Source organism: Chaetura pelagica, unplaced genomic scaffold, assembly GCF_000747805.2.
Source record: "Chaetura pelagica isolate M959 unplaced genomic scaffold, ChaPel_1.0 scaffold69, whole genome shotgun sequence".
NCBI lineage: Eukaryota > Metazoa > Chordata > Aves > Apodiformes > Apodidae > Chaetura > Chaetura pelagica.
Genome location: NW_009970724.1, coordinates 8925731 through 8944203, shown reverse-complemented (window position 1 = coordinate 8944203; position 18473 = coordinate 8925731). Strand labels below are relative to the sequence as shown.

The following is an 18473-nucleotide window of genomic DNA, read 5'->3' as shown; positions in this document are numbered from 1 at the left end:
CCTGCTGAGCAATTCATACACATGCACTTCCCAGGGAGTTTGCAGCGAGAGAAACACTACAACATGCTGCAGTATCAGATTTGCTCCTCCTCTCTGGCTAAGATTTTTCGGTTAATAATCTCCAATAAGGAAAAATTGCATATTGAAGAATACTCTGTGTCTCAAACAACTTTAGATCAGGTGAGTGAAAAATAATGCTTCTTTGAGAAAACCTGTCTGGTGAGAATTGGGCAATGCAGTGGGGATGTATCCAAACAACTGAAGGACCAGATTGGTCAAAGTAGAGAATTATCTCACAGTTCTTTCTCAGGCAAAATTCTCAGACCCCTCATCAAGGGGGGTGGATCAGTTATGAAAGTTGTAACTAATTCCCTGTGTAAATAGGTGTTATTTAAAGGTGATAAAATAGCATTTCCCAGATGCTGGAATTCCCACAATCCATTCCTTCAGGAGCAGCAGTCTGAGCAAGGTCAGCTCTTCAGAACGAGGTTTGCTAAGCTGGGAGTAAGATTTTATTTTAAATAACATATTTGGACTGTGTTGTGTCAGACATACTGTTAAATCTAGTTAAATATTTATATGTTTCTGTCATGCACTTTTATACAGGAGCAATCACACAAAACCTGGAAAGTTCACTGGGACTTTTGGCATCCCCCAGTTGCTGGAGGGTATTAGCCCCATCTGCTTGCTTTCCTAAGTAGCTGAGGGTCCACATATGCAAAACTGTCTTTGGTTGTGCTAGAGAGACATTCCGGGCTGCCTTACAGCTTCCTACTAAAATATTCTGTCTCCTCTTTCCCATCACAACCACTCACTTATGTTGCGCAAGCCATGCAAACCTTGCTGAACCCATCTCCTGCTTAAGAAAAAACAGGATTTCAGTTTTTAAGTGCATGCAAAGGAAGGAAGTTACAAGGAAGCTTATGAAAATAAAGAAATTAACGATGCCTGCAGATAAGCAGTATCTTAGTTCAGTTCATGTCTATGGATTCCCCTTTCTGTCTCTTCCCTGCAGAGGGGCCACAAAGATGCAAATATACAGAGACACTGACACATCTCAGTCGATGAGATGGTGACATTTTCTGCTTTCCTCACACAGGTTTTTGTGAACTTTGCTAAACAGCAGATTGAGGATGAGGAAATTCCTTTGCATCCCCGTGCAGCTGGAGCCAACCAAGAAGCAAAGGTGTCCCCTGCTTTTCATCAGCAGACAGCTGCATAGACTGTTCCTACAGCCACTAGCGCTTAGAGTGCACAGTGCAAAGATGTGCCATATCAGGGCAGCACAAGGGTAAAACAAAGGTTCCTGCACTCAGTATTACACTGATTTTTTTGCACCTTTCTGAGCACTTTGCTCACAACAACAGCCCTAGAAATAGCAAACCTCTGCTGCTCTACCAGGAACACAACATGCTGAAAGTGTCAAAGGAAAGGCAGGTCCTTGCTCTAGAACAAAATCTTCTGCTAACATGAAGTTGCATTGTAAGATACAAGAAGAGTCTCATTCCTCCTTGTTGACAGGAGTGTTAAAGACAGTTTCTCTATCTGGTCCTTTCAGGCTGGTAGGTTTTCCTTGTTTAACGCTTAAGTCAACTTCTACCAGTCAAAAGTCAGGTCCCAAAGTAGAGAGCATTGCCCAGCTTAGACATGGATTCCAGACATCCTGAGTGCACAGGACTACCAAGGTCAGAACATCAATGCTGGCAGACTGCTTCACTGTCTCACCAGGCTGCCAGTGAAAACAGACGGTTGTCTCAGCAAGAATGGGAAGAATTAATTCAGATCTCAGACCCAGGCAAGAAATTTGCTTTAAAAAAAAAAAGAAAAAATTCTTAATGAAAATGATCTCACACTTATCTTCAAGTTTCTCAAATAGAAGCAGAATGTCAAAATGGAGATTAAAAGGAAAAAGAGTATCTCCAAAGCAGCCAAAAGTTTTGCTTTCTCATGGTGGCCTGGAAAGATATCTTTGTTACTACAACAAGCTAAAATTTTTCTTCTTTCCCTGTGACTGGACCTTAATTGGGCATAAAGTGTGGATGGAGTATGTACTTTATCTGTGCTCAGAAGGAAAATTTCAACCTGCTTGGACTCCACACTGCACTCAGTGGGAAATCATTTGACATTTAGCCCTTTTCTCTGGTTCACAGTTAAACTAGTGGAAAATTATACTACTGAAAACAAATTAATTATGATATATTGCTTCAGTTATCTACCAGATTTAACCATTTCTAAGAAATCTTCTCTCATATTTTGTACAGAAATAAAATCTGGGTCATATATTTTTGTTTAGTTAGGTTTTTTTTCTTCAATTGGTGTAATATTTTTTTTAATATAAGGACATTCTTGCTTTTTACTGTACAAAATATTACAAAACTTCAGCAACAAGCATAGTTGTCTTTTGCCATAATTATTTCAACTCATTTAAAAACAGTCTAGAATTTATTGAATATTTCATCCTTACAAATAGTTGCAAAAATCTTCCTATAAATCCACTATAGATTAATAAATTAATAATTAAACAAAACAGTATCTACGTATTCTCTTCATATTCTAAACCAGCTTCTTTAAAATGTCATTCAGAAAGATTGCTGCAGTCTCTTTTTTACTAGATTTGCACAAAACCCAACCAAGTCCCACTGAACATCTTGTGGAAAAGAAAACACAGGAAGTCCAAAATGTAGCTGATTTTTCTCCCTGGCTTTGAAAATAAGAAGGGAGCTAGTGTTCTGAAGACTGAAAGTCACTTCATGTATTTACAAGCGTATTGATGATTATTCATATAATACTGACATAAAATGCTAGATAAAAGGTCCTTTAGTATCACATGGACTTGTTATATGAAAACAAACCAAATATCACAGATACAATATAGAGCAGATCTTCCAAACCTTATTTACTATTATGCAATTTCCTAATGAAGAATACTAAAAACAAACAAAAAAAACCAACAATGCAGCATGTTACACCCAGAAATATTACAAATATTTCTTACTTCAGATTCTTTTTGCAAATTAGGGGTTACACCCAAATCAGGTATTGAGATATTGCCTATTTCTTTATTCCAGGAAACATTCATATTCTTTGGTAGTGTTATTTGTTCCAAAGCACCTGCCTCCAGGCAGCACATACTCTTCTTCAAGTCAAAGAAGGCACATCATGCAACTGTCTTCAGGCCAGCTGGCCATGCTGGCTGAGCTGAGCTCTCTAGTAGTTAGCTAGTATGTCCTCATTCCAATGTACTTATGCCTTGCAGAATGCCACTGCTAAATCTGGAGTTGCTTTTCAGCACAGGCTTCTCAGTATCTCTGATCCATCAATCTAAATAGACTAGCACAGGAAAACCTCAGTCAATCAGGTTACAGTGAACTGCAGTGGCTTTTGACTACCAGCTGTGCAATGAAGCCTTATTTTTTTAAAGTGCTCTGAGCTGAGAATTCTTGAATGTAAGAAAGTGTAGTGCATACAGTTTTCCTTAGCAGTGGAGATTCAACATGCACCAAAATCCTTTAAATTAATTCACTTATTTGGCAGGAGGTATATGAGCTTTTCCTTCTTGAAGTTCCATGCAATGTTCAAGTTAAACTTTTTTTTTTTTTTTTTTTTATAACAAAAAGGGAATAATTGGCATTCGAAGACTTGGATAATCCTTGAATTCTCGTAGGTAGGTGCAGTGTTTATCCTTTGCCCAGATTGTCATCTGAATGAAGCAAAGCAAGGTGAAAAGCCCCACTGAAAAGAAGGGAGAAAAAAATACATTTCAATGTCAAATTAAAACCCTACTCTTGTTACTGACATCAGGGTGAAGTACCAAAACATTACTCACCTGGAACACACTGAGTCATGATAGTGAAACTGATCCAGGTCCCCACCTGTTTTGGCCAAGGAAATTTAAAATATTTCTGGTGACAGCATTTGCATTTATGTCTCTATTGATCAAAAATAACTTTGTCCTAGTATAGGTAAATAAAAAGCCAAGGTCAGCCAGATCCATTTCTAATGTTAATAATCTTTAGCCAAAAAAGTGAACAGTGCCTTACCACAAACCAAACCTTTTTGTTTTCTTCCGTAGTTACCATCATGACAAAATGTTAAACTTTACAATACAGTGCCCTTCCCATTTCTCTGACTGATCTGTTTGTCACGCCTCCATCAGTGCAACTTTCTGTAGCCTCAGGCCAAATGCTGTTCTCATCAACATCTGTTAATCTCCACTGAAGTAAAAACCTGTCATTGTCCTCTGTGCAAGACTGAATTTTACAGAGTTGTACTGCTTTTAACTGCTTTTGAATGAAGTCTGGAATTTGGCTTCTGTTTAAGGAATATGAAACAATAAACTTATTCAAGCTTTTAAAGCAGTCACCACCAACACAAGCAACTGTGTAACTTAAGAAAACGGGGAAGACAACCTAGGTCTATTTCCTTTTTTCTCTACCACAAGATCTTCTATTCATCTGCTCACTGTCTTCCTGTGTACTGTGATATTCCTGGGCTCTCTTACATTATAAAACCCCCAGATGCCCCCATCCCCTCACTGCAGCATACAGTTAGTGGGAATCTCCATGTTCCTGTCTGCAGAATTTGCACTTCTTGAAAGGTATCTGCCTTGTCTACCAGCCACACTGGAGCACAGGTGCAGGAGCTGGGCTGTCACTTTAAGGCTAGCCCCGTAAGTACTGCCTAAAGGGAGGAGAGGAAGAACAGACAAGTTCCTGTTGGCAATCTCATTTCATGGGATTTAGGGGAGAGGGGAAATTTATTGATCTGAACTTTTTCAGAGGTCTCTTTCATATACAATATTTCCAAATAAATGAAAATATATTCAGCAAAACTAAAATTTTAACATCTTGTTTGAAAATACATACCTCATATGTATAGTTAGGGCAAGATACAAAGACAAACAGCCATGTGAAAGGATTCTTTGTTGGATATGGGATCTTACGGAGTTTGGATCCTATAGATTAGAAGACAAATCACAAAATATTCACACTCCTAAATATATTGTTTACTATAAAGACAACCCAACTCTTCCTAGTCATGTGTCTCATCGGTGTTAGAGGGACAAGCAGGATGTGGGAAAACAGGATGTCCTCTGGACCCACAAGAAAGGAATAGGGTAATTGTGAGGAAATGTTCAAGGCATTAGAATGTCATTGATATATGCCTTTGATCATAGTCACTCCTGTAACAAGAGGTACCTCAAGTTTTAGATTTAGAAGTTAAAGATTTTCTCAGATTGTCACAGAATGGTATTTTAGCAGTCATAATAGAGAGCTGTAAGATTTTGGCTTGTGCCCAAGGAGCCCTGGACTCGACAGAGATCTTGTGCTCCTGTAGAAGCCAGTGAAATTACTTTCCTTTGCTCACCAAAACATAGCTTATGCTAGCACTGTTTCCTTCTGCATTACTAGTGTAACTAATATAACTGCTCCCTCCCAAACAATTTGGCCCTAACCAGTAAAAATTCCAGTAAGACAACAAGTGTTTTTTAACAGTCTGGTCTCCTTGCACTGTCTTGTCTCCCCTGGAATCCAACCTTTACAGCACTGAGTGACTCACAGGAGTCAGCTGGTGGGTATCAGTGCCCCTCAGGATCAAGTCTTTCATGAGACAGAGTAACTGTAGAAGCACTAAATGGCTGCACAAAAGTGAAAAATTATTATGCAATTTTTACCACTTCTCTGGAGGTCACTGAGTGCAACATGAATGGAAAAATTTCCAGCTTCACACAGCTGCAAGGAAAAGCATAACAGAGTTAAAAATGTGCTTCCCTTCTATTTACTCTTCTTTCTTTTGTTATTTCCTGGGGTACTTAAAACAATAATAATCTATTATAGACATAATAAATATCTTTAACCATGATTGGTGTCTGACAGGAAGATGGAATATCTTTGTTTAAATGTGATTCCATATAATACTCATATAATTATTATATTTGCCAGTAAATGTGGACACAGTGTCCAAAAGATCAAATTTACTTCTTACAAAAGCCCCCTGAAATCTAAAGGCAATAAACCAAAGGGGATAAAACTAAGTCCAGGAGATAGTTGCTTTATATTTTGGTTATTTTTATGTCTTTAAAAACACCCCAAAATTACTTTAGATTCTTCTTGGTTTCTCAGAAGTTATTAAAGTCCCAAGGAAGATATGGGTTGGACTCTGAGTAAGTTTTCTTCTTAGAGTATAATCGATATGAATCATGAAATGTAATTGACCTAGCTTCCTCCACTGTTTTAAAATAATGCTTCTCCAGTCAATTATGCAGAAAGGATATTGAAATGACCCAGTCATTTCAATACTCATCCAGAGTCTGCAAAGCACAGCTATTAAAACTTCTGCATGTATGAGATGTTCCTAGGAACTGTGAGAATGAGCGACAGAATTTTGCTTTGTAGAAAAGCTGTACATAATTTCTGAAGCCCAGCAAAATGAACCTCTTTCCTTGGAAATTATCATCAACATACTTTCTTAGTTGACCAGTTCTCTGGGTTTTATGACCTGTTGTGATTCTTAATACTTAATTAACTGCTCACAGAACAAACAAACTCACTGGCTTTTCAACACAGTGTCACAAACTGGTAGTTCTAGGATTCTTTTACAGATTATGACAGATCATCCCAGCAGACAGATATCCCAGTCTCCAAAGGGATACTGAATCAAAATCTTCCCTTGTGCACAAGATCACATTAAAAACAGATTTATCTGTTCTGTGTGCCAGTGCTCAGCTTTAGTAGTATGTCCCAAGTGTTCAAGTTTTGAGTATCTGCACATCCTACTCACTCCTCCACTTACACTACACAGGAAATAAAGCAACATGTTTTCACATTTTATAAAAAAGCAACAAACCTACCAGAAACATGATCACAGCAAAATTTATCTGTTTTTTCCCATAAGCTAAAAAAAAAAAAAAGAGAGTTTTACATATGATTAATAGTAATAGACAACTATGTAAGTACTTAAATCACATTGAGGGCTGTTTTGCTACTTACAAGGAGGAGTGTAAAGAGGATGATTGATGTAATAAGCAAGCCAAGCTGCAAATCCCCAGTAATACAAGCAGTTCTGGAAAACAGGGAATTTTATTTGTTTGTTTTAATACAGTCTTCTAGGCCAGTATTCCCCACAAGGACTGCAGATAACAATGAATAGAGCTGATCAATACAACAAAAAATGACAATACTAACTGTGGTAAGGTGGGAGCAGACAACAGGAATTAACAGGAAGGAAATAATGCTCATAGAATAAGATTTCCACTCACGTATCTTGGAGCTGTTAAGTTTATAAACAGTTTTAGAAAATATGATAATACTATTTAAACAACCTTATGTTGTCTGGCTTGCCATTTGGCCAAATATGAAGTACCATACAGACTGTGTGTTAAAGAGAGACTTGTTTTGCTAACCCCTGAGACTTCATTAAACCAGATTTAGGCATTGTGCTCTCTTCCCTGCCTATTTGTATTGCCCAGTGTCTTGCCTTTCCTCTTCTTCACCCTGTTAGTCTTCTTCCTTTCCCATGCTTTAGCTTTTCCTACCTAAAGTCATCATGCCTGACACTTCCCTCTGCCGTTTCATTGTCAAATCTTTAGTTTGTCCTCTTAGGTGCTGTCCTTGGCTTTCTGTGATCCAGCTTCCATTCTCTAAACTCTGATAACATATCTGTCACTAATGGATGTACTGACTCATTCCTGACCAATCTTAGAACTTGTTCAAAGGTTTCATCTATGAAAAAAACTACATACAACAACAATCTCTATCTCCTGTTCGATTTTCTTGGCTCTGCATGTTGTGTTTTTTCTTCTGATCCTGATTGCTGCTTTGGTATCTTGGTGACAGGTTATATTCTACCTTCTCAGATATCTGTAGGTAGGAAGGAGGCCCTTTCTTGGCCCATTCCTCTTCTTCCTCAATGCTCTCACCTCTAGGTGCCACTCTCTTGCAGACAGACTTTAACCCTTCTCAGCAACTCATAAATTTCCCTCTCACCAGGTGTGATTTCTTCCTTTATCCAACCTAGTGCCTCAGTTTTTAAGGTTTTAGGGCATGTTTTGTTACCACTTGGACTTCAGCAAGACCAAAACATCATTCTTTATCTTCCTTTCACCACTTCTCCTGTTCTTTCCTCCCCTTTTCCTTCCCTCCTATTTTTACTCTTTCTGGTGATGCTTTTTCCTTGGCCTTCCAATAGGTTCACATACCTTAGACATTTCTAGGTCTTTGTGCTTTCTCCTTCACAGCTTTCCTTTCCTGCTCACACAGACAAAATCCTTATTCAAGGCTGCATTCTTTCCTTTCCTGCCTGGTTTAACTTTTCTTTTTTTTTTTTTTCTTTTTTTCAGTTTTGCAGCCTTTTTCTCCTATATATACCAGAACTGCATTTCTAGCAGTAATACTCCGAAAAGTGATTACCTCAGCATCTGCAACCCACTCTAGCTGACTGCAGTGTCTGACAGTGCATTTTTCTGAAAATGCTGGTGAAGGGTAAGCCCCCCCCATCTGCTGCAAGCAGCTGTATCTAACATTTAGTTGCATATCTCTTTCTTTTCAGAGTTAATTGAATCACTGAAGTGCCCAGAGATCTCAGATAAAATGGGCACCCTTTTGGGTATGCTGTAATACAAGCACATAATATATCCTTGCTCTGAGACTATGTGTAAATAGATAACCAATGAGAAAGAGCAAATTATTAACCACAGTTACAGATCAAGTGGGGAAAAAAGGGTAGAGAGATTTAGTAACTTCCCTGTAATGACTTTCCTTTTCCCCAGGAAAAGTAGCAGAGCCAGAAGATTAACTCCAAGGAACAATAACCTAGTTAGTGTCCTATGAATAAACTGTTGCTTGCTCCCTAAAACTAGCTTCTTCCACCATCTCCTAAAATTTACCAGCTGCTGTACAAACCTAGGTGCAAGCAATTTCTTGTAATCTTGGAATTGCATCTTATGAAAAGCCTTTTCCCTATTTTTGGGGCTTGGCACAGGATGACAATGGATTTCAGTAAAGTAAAAATAATAAATCATCATGGCTCAGCTCCCAACAATACATGTTGTAATTAAACTGAACAGGTACTATTCATCCAAATAACATGATTTACTGTAAGAGTATTTCTCAGTTATAAGAAAAGGAGCTTTAAGATGAGTGGAGTCTGCCACTGCTAAGGTCCAAACAAATATCCAGCTGCCCCTAGAAGCCTTATTGCTCATACAAAAGCCTCCAGTAAGGTTCAGATAGGAACAGCAGGGTACATGCAGACTTCATAAATTTTCTGTGAATCTTTCGTATTTCAGGTGAATAGTAAAGCTTTACAACAGTCTCTTGTAAAAAGATGTTGTGGATCAAGATCAGATATTGCAGGGATCCCAAAATAAATTATTCCTGAGTTTACAAAGTTATGGTTAGGATTTTTGTCTTCTCTAGTGCAATTGATGATCTCTATGATGATCAAAACTATTTCTTAATGCCCTACCTCTGTTTATTCATGGCCAGCATGTAGCCCTCTATTTGTCCTGTTATATTCTGTTACGGTTAAAATGATATTTCTTTAGATCTAGAGTTTCCTTTCCTGCAGAGTTCTTTATAGAAAGTGACAAGATCTCTTTTTTCACTCATGGAAATATTCACTAAGACCAGACATAAGACTAGTCTTTGAGGAATTCCTCTGGAACCTCCCTGTTATTAAAGATCTGACAGATCCCTTTCTGGCACAACCACAATCATCTTTCCTTCTGTTAGTTCCCTTTCACCACAACTTTTTTGTATTAATCCCTATCACCCAAGCCAAGTTAGCACTAAGTCAAGATAAATCAGGTATTCTACTTCCCATTGCCTAGAAAGTCATGTATCTTGAAAAGAATTCTACTGTGTTAGTATATAGCATGAACTGCTTTTGGTGAGCCCCTGCTGTGTCTTACAGCATCATGTATTCCTATTTCCATCTGCTGAACAAGGGATGAAAATCACAAATCTGATCAATTCCTGTCTCAGATCTCTGCTTATTGAGACTGAAGTGTCTCTTGTTAAAGCACTTTACATTGCGCTTAGGAAATCAGCCAACTAGATCTCCCAAGTATGTGATCAAGTGTGTAAAGTAAGAAGATTTATCTACCATTTGTATGTGAGAGAAAAAAGGAAAGAGGATGTGATATTTTTCTCACTGGACAATTTTGGAGCAACACCACCAAAGTCAATGACATTATAAAAGCAAACCAAACCCAAGCACTGCGAAGCGATCAGATGAACTGAAAGCGACATTACAAATGAAAGCAAGTACCATCGACCTGAGAAGGTGGAAGAGTAGAAGTGATCAAAATTACTGATACAATTGTCAATTTTAGCAACAAAGGTTTGTGTGGTCTGAAAGGAATGAGTAGTCATCAGAAGTGGCAATGAGAAAATTAAGATTGATCACATTGTACAGATTCTTTTTCAAGGTAAAGTTGCTCATTTATCTGCTGTTTAACATGTATTAGCTGTTATTGTGTCAAGAAACAAGTCTTTAAATGATCTGCTGGCCTCTTAACAACACTTTCTCTGAGGGCCACTGCTCAGCCACAGTCCCTCCTTCCATTTAGAAAGCGTGAAGCTATCACCAGAGCCACTGCACAGCTATAAGGAGTTTGCCACAAGGTAGAGCATCAGCTGCTGGGAGTATCCCTGCCAGAAATGCTGATACTGTACTGTACACTTTTCCAGTTGTAGACAATAATCTCCTGTCTTCCTAAATATAAAACTTTTTTTAATGTCACTGTGTACTCTGTTGCAAACCGTTGTAAAATAACTACAGCCCATGCAGTACACTGTGCTACTTTGAAGGCATCTAGGAAACAGAGGGTCTGCATCTCTATGCCACAGCAGCACTAGTGACATGATGGAGTGCTCCTGCAGAAGAAAGTGCAGAACAACGAAACTGCTTTGCACTTGTTCAAAGGTAAATTAACTATTGCTTAACAGCAAAGACAGTGTTAGGGGTAAAGATGTAGTAAAATGGCTGTTACAAAAAGTAATTCTTTAAAAACAAAAAAACAACCCTCCCAACATTGTGCTTGCCTGTGCTATCTTTAAAATTTGGATTGTTAGCAAAACCTTCATGGCCAAGGAGCTATCTGAGTGAGAAGGAAGGGTATGTTCAAGGTTTAAAAATCTGAAAGAGCAATGAGAATACTATAACATGCATAACAGTATGGCAACATGTGGCTCATACAGTAGCAACATTAAGAAATATTCTGAAAGAACTACAGCTTTATGGGTAAGATTTGCTGTGCATTATTATAAAAGCCACACCAAAAAATCTGTGCTGCAGTGGCAGAGCATAGGTTGGCTAGGTTGGATTTGTAAGGAAAGCTATGGGTAGATTCTGACAAAATTTACCTTCACAATATTCCTCAGTGGCATAGTCCCATGGGAGAATCGATGAACAAATACTGTTTCAATCAACCTTTTGATGTAGTGGAAAGAATGGCAGATACATGCCAAGCTAGAAACAGCAAGACAAAAGCATTTAAGAGTGCTTAAAGAAAAAAGTGCAGCAAGACATTTGGAATAAGACTACAATGCTAACAAGAAATATTGCTCAAGCCTGCAAATGGACTTACTTAACTACTGGATGTGGACTTGATGTAAACCTCTCATCCAGTCCATAGACAAAAGGCATGCGGAAATAAAACAGAAAATAGATGAACAATGGGCCTGTATATTCTATCAAAAATACCTGCAAAAAGAGAAAAAATAATTAGAGAGCTGAATTAGGTGGTGGGTTTGCTTTGGTTTGTGATAACTAATGCAGAGGGATAAACAACTCCACTGCCCCAGGATGGCATTTGGAGAGGCAGGAAGGGACAACCAGGTTTGGGCTGGGGCTGTGAAACTCACAGACATGCAGGTAAATGTTCTGCAATGCGTTTGCCTCTGTTGCATACAAACAGCCATGGCCAGTGCAGCTGAAACAGTATGGGTATGAAAATATCATAATGGCAGCCCAGATATCATGAGAAATATGCACATATGTTACATTTATGCAGCTCTCATCCTCCTCTTGCCTGCAAAAACTGTTGCTTTATTTTGGGATAAAATGAAATTTGATGAAGAATTTATCTTGAAAAAGATACGGTTTGTAATGAATTAATTTTGTTTACACTGGAAACACAGCTTGTAAGTGTTCACAGGTGACCCCATCTGTATGAACAGTTAGTACAGCAGATGTCATGGGACACAATCAGTTCATTCTATGTTCAAACAATCTTTTGTAGAAAGGAAAAAGACAAAAAAGGGAGATAGAGAAAGAAACCCAAATACGCTCTTATCTAACTTGATTTAATTTCAGATAGCCATGTATTTATTGGAAAACGTGGAAACGTAACTTTAAACTGAGTTAACTTTGGACCAAACATTAAGAGTTGAATTTTCCATACTTCTATAAGTGAGGAAGGTAGGCCCATACCTCGTGTATGAAGAAAGAAGGATTGTATTTCTGTCAAAAAAAAAGATAAAACACAAGAAAAAAAAACACAAAAAAACCACATCAACCAGGAACCACTGTTTTCTAATGTGTTTAGAGTTATTTTGACACTGAGAAAAGTTGTTACTGACTTCTGTAAAAATGAGCATTTTCTCTGGTGGAGATTGGATTTGATTGCAGATTGCCATTTTGATTTGATAAAACTGAAGTATTTAATGGCTTACATTTAATGAAGTAGCTTGACAGGCAGAGAATGCAGAATGTAAAGGAAAGATTATGGAATGGTAGAAGTCTGGTGTTACTCTGCACTGTGGCATTCTGGTATATATTAATGCATGTGTGTCTTGGAGTCTACATTGTCATTAGAATTTTTTGCCTGTCTTACTTTTTTTTGGGTTGTGTAATAGCTGCCTGATTTATCAGCATTTCACCTAAAGTAATGATGTGAAAATTTGGTCTTGCAGAGTATTTGACTTTTTTATTTTACCTCTTATGAATGTCGTCTTCACTATTTGTCATTAGCACAAGATTTTATGAAGGTCTCATAGCTAAGAAATGTTAAGTATGCCTTAAAGTTATGGGGTACTTTTCCCTTCAAGATGTGTTGTTTCATTAGAACGGGTATAATATGTGTATCATGGACTTTATGAAGAACTGGAAAGGTCATTGGTCACCCCACTGCATAAATAGCAGGGCTGAGTTGCCTGCTGAGTGAGGTGTGACAGAAGTTGTATTTAAGCTAAGGTAGTAAACGTGCGAGGTCTTTGTGGATGGCTACTAATTCTGCAGAAACAAGCCACTGTCATTAGGCTGCCACTAGTGCCCTGGGTCACAGCCTCATGCAGACAGCTAACTGATTTTTTTCATGCATTTTCCTTTTGTCACTAAAATTACTGACATGTGAAGTTGCCCACATGTCTCTTTGCAGGACAAACTCATGGGTGTATAATTCTGGTCTTTGTCAGGAGAGTTACATGGGCCCTGTGAACCAGATCCTTAAAGGCATTTAGACACCTAGTTCTTAGTGACTTTGCAGTAGACATCTAAATTCATTTGAGAACCTGCACCTTGGTTCAGTCGAGCCAACTTACTCCAAAGCAAGTTTTCATCAGCTGCTCTCCCAGGGAACTAGACATTCAGAATATTCTGTTACTACTTTCCCTGATTAAATGAACTGAAGCAATGAGGATTCACTGCCTGCATTCACTATTAGAGGAGGCATCATGCAGAAATACTGAAGAGACAAAACATGATGTAAGCATTAATTATGGAAAAATAGCCATAAAAATGGCTCAGACTTGAAGCATAGCTCACCGTAGTCCATCCTATCTGTGGCCCTAAATCTTTAAAGTATAAGGTAGCAGTTGTGCCAACAGGGAGGTGCTGCAGGATTTCCTCATCCCTCAGGGACTTTCCTTCTGAGAAGGAAAGAATTACATCTCAGTGAAATTCCAATCAACTTTGGTAGCATACTAGCTTTAAGCTGTGCTTTAACTAATCTGTGAGAATCTTTGATGAGACCTAGGTTTCTTGGAATCTCAATAAACAACTAAGAATGTTTATATTTCACTTTTATTTATCCCTGTAACCACATGTAAGCCTGGACCCTCTTCTCAGCAAGACAGAACTCTCAGTCCTGAGTGTCTCCCTACTCTAGTTGACTTGGCTCATCACTGCTACAGCAGCATTTGTTGCTGGGTCACTGCCCTTCAACATAGTTCACTGGCCCCTTAGTCAGCTGCACCTCCATCTCTCTCCTCTCTCTCTCCTCTTTTTATTGCTCATCATCAGACAAACAGAAACTAGGATAAGATGAGGTTGGAATGCGCTCCTACAGAGGTTTTCATTGCCTCCTTTTTCTCCAACCAGCCACCTAGGAGGCAATTCCACAGGACTTGTACTAGTGCTTAAGCTTTTAACGCCTAGATGCTCCAGAAAGCCAGCATTTTCTCACAGTAGGTCTCACAGCAGAAGTCCATGGAGGAATCTGACAAGGTAGATCTTTGAAGATATTCATATGCCTGTTTTCTAAGGACAGATTCTACACAATGAACTATGTTCACCAGCATAATTTTAAGGGACTGTTTAAATAAAATTTTGCTTAATGGAAACAAAAGAAGAAAGTGCTACCTTTTATCCTGAAAACTACAACAAATTAACACAGTTTGGCTATTAGACTTTCTTTTGTGCATCTAGGCCATGTACTAAGAGGCTCCTAGTAGCAACATCTACAACTGCATTAAGTCAGCCAGCTGGCATCAACTTTGTCAGCAAATCCTGCATCCATGGCAATGTGTTTTGCATTGGCTTACCTCAAAAGAACTGTAATTCCTGTCTGAGAGCACAAGATTATGTGAACTGATAGCTCTAACATGTAGCCCATTTTAGTACTCCCAGCTGAACATCACTGTAGAGATCATTTCATTCCAGCTAAGGGAAATTACTATTAGATTCTGTGCTGCTTGTCTTCAAAGCAAAAGTGCTCAGTAGTGCATTGGAACAATGTGCAGGCTCCTGAGTTAATTACCAAGCACCAGTTACATGGATGGAACTCTGTTTGATTTGGCTTGATTCTCTTCAGCTCTCACAATCTTAATTAATATAGCTGGAAACTCAATTCTTAAGAGCAAATACTCGTGCAAAGGATACCTTTTATGCCAGGCCCCTGCTCAGAGCTTTGTTACTCTACTCCTCTCAAGTACTTACTTGGATCAAGTTTTATCGACTGCCTTGCTGGATACCACTGAGGATCTGTAAGACCACATAGAATTGTGTGACATACAATGCTTGTTTTAGATCATCCACTATTACAATAAATGCAACACAAAAGGTAAGGCTTAGTTGACGATTTTTAGGAATATTTATTCAACATTAATATCTGTGAGAAATTATGCAGCCAAAAAATACAGAGGGGGATCAGGACAGTATAAAAAATGATACTGAAATCTCACTGTGACCACATTAATGTGCAGGTTACTTAGCATAATTGTGTGTACACCACATGCTTCAAATTATGTAATTTTCTCCTATTTATATATTGGATATTCTGATGTGATGTGAACTGCTGCGAAAGTTATACTCACATAATTTATGGAACATAAATCTGATCTCCCTAATTGTGGCATTTGCTTCCACCTAGGCAATAAAAAATAATGTATATGTAAGATGCATATTTTGAAAGACAACTACTGGGTGTAAGACAATACAAGTAGAAATGTGACTCAAACTGTAGTAACTATCTTACAGATGACTAGGATCAGTATGGGTGATTCAAAACACTTCGTACAGGAAAAGGGAGCACAATTTGTGGCATTTGTTTAGAAGCTTCTCTAGCAGAGATAAAGAGTTACCACAACAGCAGTGACAGCTTGATGGCTTATGAGTGAGTAAGGCAGAACTGGCACCATCTTAATGAAGTAGCTGAAGTTGTGCTTTTTGTCCAAAAGATCCTTCTGGAGAAGGGTTTAAGTACTCTGTAGTCAGTATGAACTGTGCATAGTTGTTGCTTCTTCAGTGGCCAAAGAAAGGCTATCAAGGGATGAAATGCCCTTCATTAGCACTAAGTTTTCTTAATAAAATTTATTTATTTTTAAATAGTTACCTAGCATTTGAAACAGATTTTTGTTTTACCTTATCTAGGAAGCATAGCTGTTTCTTTGTCTTCGAGTCAAGGATTTCCACCTGACAGGACACAAAATGATAATTACTAATTATTGGTTAAATAATCTCTAAACTCTTGATTGATTCCCAAATGCACAATCATGGTTTAGAGTGAGATGCCATTTTTCTCTGCTCTGTGAACTGCACTCAACTGGCAAAAAATTAATATTCTTGCCAAATAAATTGTCTTCCTGGATATATTCAGAAGCAGAAGTAGCTAACTTATGGGTTAAAACACATTGATCTGGGGTATTTTCTTTTGCTACAGCAAAAGGAACAAATAAATGATCGAGAAATTTCACAGGAATCACTAAGGAACAGAATTTTTATTTGTAAAACTAGAAAGACAATTTGAGAAAAAAACACTAATTGTGCATGTATATGCATGTGAGCAAATATTCTGATTACATGCAGCTTGAAGATTAGTGTGCATTATTCCCAGAATATTTGAGTTGTAAAGAGAGTGGAAAACATTGGCAGACATAATGAACAGAAGCAGCTTAAGATCTGGACTTCACAAATCCCTACGATGTTGTTATCGAAGTAATTCAGTGTTGCTCTTGCCTCTCAGATGACCTGTACTAGTAACTACATACTCATTTTATATTCCAAGCAGTGGTTTAGCTACAGCTCTGCAAAGGAAAGAGCAGTTTATTTCCATGATCAAATGGCACTTTGGCAAAAGGTTATTTCAATCAACAGCCAAGCAGAAAAGTCCCCAGACATTTCAAAGCCCAGTTGTAACAGGCTAGCAAAACCTAAAATACAGTCATGGTGTTTTAGTTTCATTTTTTCTCATCAGACACTTTGTAATGGAATTTTGTGCTACAGCTAAGAGCAAAAGTTCAAAACTTAGGACTTGACATTAAATGACTGGGACTATCATTATTAAGTACCAGAAGAGTTTGTTGGTTTTAAATAAATGTCTAGCATTAATTATGTTTGGTATTAACTGGCCAAGGGGATAGATTAACATTAGACTTTAAATTTGATTCCTTACTAAAAATAGGAGTCACAGTCCAGTATCTTTCTAATAGGATTGCTTTGAAGAGATCACTTGGTTAAAGTATCTTGTTTCCTTCTTTTACTTGTCCTAAATTGTTGGTTCTCTGTTGGATCACTTCCAGCCAGAAGTATCACATCTGATCTCCACAAGGATTATCACTGCAGTGGTATTTTCTACTTGTGCATTGTAAACTCCAAGTGGGACATCAAAGGAGGTAGGCACTTTTCCTCCTTTGTGATATGTAATGAATATGATTATTGGGATGTTTCCTCTAATTTTTTTAATATTTGAAATAACACAAATTGCAATTTTTAATGCTGTTGTTTGTGGTGGTCTCCTCCTGGTTCCATACCCACTCCCAGCATATACATGTTGGATCAGAATCGCCCAGGGGCAGTTTTAGTCTATGGCCTTCAGTGGCTGTGTTAGAGAAATCTTCTCCAGGCCAAGTACAGAGTGTTTTGGATACCTTTCTGCCACCTACACTCTTTTAATTGGGTTAATCTCATTTTGCACAAGGCCAGACTGTCAAGTATAGAACATTTTGTTTTGTTCTGTGGTTTTCATCGGAGTAGCTGTACAGAAATGTAGGTACTTCTGTGAACCTTTGAAATCAGTTTGGGAAACAAACAAACCAACCATCCAACATCTTCTATACAGTTATTTGGTTCCATTCCAGTAAATCTCTTTGAAGTCCCAAACTTACATACCTGCCTGTACTGGCCCATTTCTTCAAATACCTAAAGGGAGCCTATAGAAATTACTGATTCAGACGCTTCTTGAGGGTGCACATGGAGAGGCAATGGACACCAGTTGCAATATGGGAAAATCTAAACAGATACAGGGAAATTTTTTCTCCATGAGCTGGGCCAAGCATTCGAACAAGTTGCCTAGAGAGCATGTTTAATTTCCATCCTTGGAGGTACTTAAGACTGAACAGCTCCCAGTGCCATTTTATCTAGTTGTATCTGCTTTGAGCAGGAGATGGGCTACATGGCTTCCAGAAGTCCCTTGAAACCTAAACTATTCAATGTTTCTACTTTTTTTGGACACCCATTCCTGAACTTCAATTCAAGATCTAAACAGATATCAAACATTCTTTCCCTTTTTAGAAAGACAGGTGTGGGAACACAGCTATAGATTCTACTCCAGCACATAGAAATTTGTGCCAGGATAGAGTGAAAACAAGGTAACTCTTTCCTCTGATTATCATGCCTCTTAGCTGTATCAGAACATCCCCCAGTGGTTAGATGTTCCCTGCATAAGGAACAGAAAAGCCTGGTCCAAAGCAAGAAAAGTTATTTTTTCAGAACATAATGGTCAGTCTCATGAGCCCAGGTAGCACTGAACACTC

The 18473-nt window shown here is 38.2% G+C and overlaps 2 protein-coding genes across 2 annotated transcripts in view; one reads left to right on the top strand and one right to left on the bottom strand.

Moving 5' to 3' along the window:
• The window catches only part of ABCA4 (ATP-binding cassette, sub-family A (ABC1), member 4), a 69997-nt gene extending 68775 nt beyond the window's left edge, over window positions 1-1222 (top strand). The window contains exons 50-51 of the mRNA XM_010006767.1: window positions 1-180; window positions 1100-1222. The exon at window positions 1-180 is cut by the window's left edge and continues 22 nt beyond it. Of these exons, the coding sequence (XP_010005069.1) occupies window positions 1-180; window positions 1100-1222 (303 nt within the window). The remainder of the gene's footprint in view (window positions 181-1099) is intronic.
• Window positions 1223-3373: 2151 nt separating this feature from the next.
• TECR (trans-2,3-enoyl-CoA reductase) lies at window positions 3374-17847 on the bottom strand. The gene is made up of 13 exons (XM_010006766.1): window positions 17830-17847; window positions 16084-16134; window positions 15537-15588; window positions 15160-15204; window positions 13768-13871; window positions 11591-11706; window positions 11367-11472; window positions 6990-7062; window positions 6851-6894; window positions 5675-5732; window positions 4866-4954; window positions 3827-3872; window positions 3374-3732 (listed from the first exon to the last, which is right to left on the bottom strand). The coding sequence occupies exons 1-13, from the start codon at window positions 17845-17847 to the stop codon at window positions 3605-3607; spliced, it is 930 nt and encodes a 309-aa protein (XP_010005068.1). The 3' UTR covers window positions 3374-3604.
• Between the last annotated feature and the right edge of the window lie 626 nt (window positions 17848-18473).

What these genes read in the sequence shown, in the direction of transcription:
- TECR (XM_010006766.1), bottom strand. An exon ending in AGCTATGCTTCCTAGATAAG is followed by an intron (nt 15,589 to 16,083) that starts GTAAAACAAAAA and finishes TTTATTGCCTAG; the next exon opens with GTGGAAGCAAATGCCACAAT. An exon ending in TCCTCTTTACACTCCTCCTT is followed by an intron (nt 6,895 to 6,989) that starts GTAAGTAGCAAA and finishes TTTTTTTTTTAG; the next exon opens with CTTATGGGAAAAAACAGATA.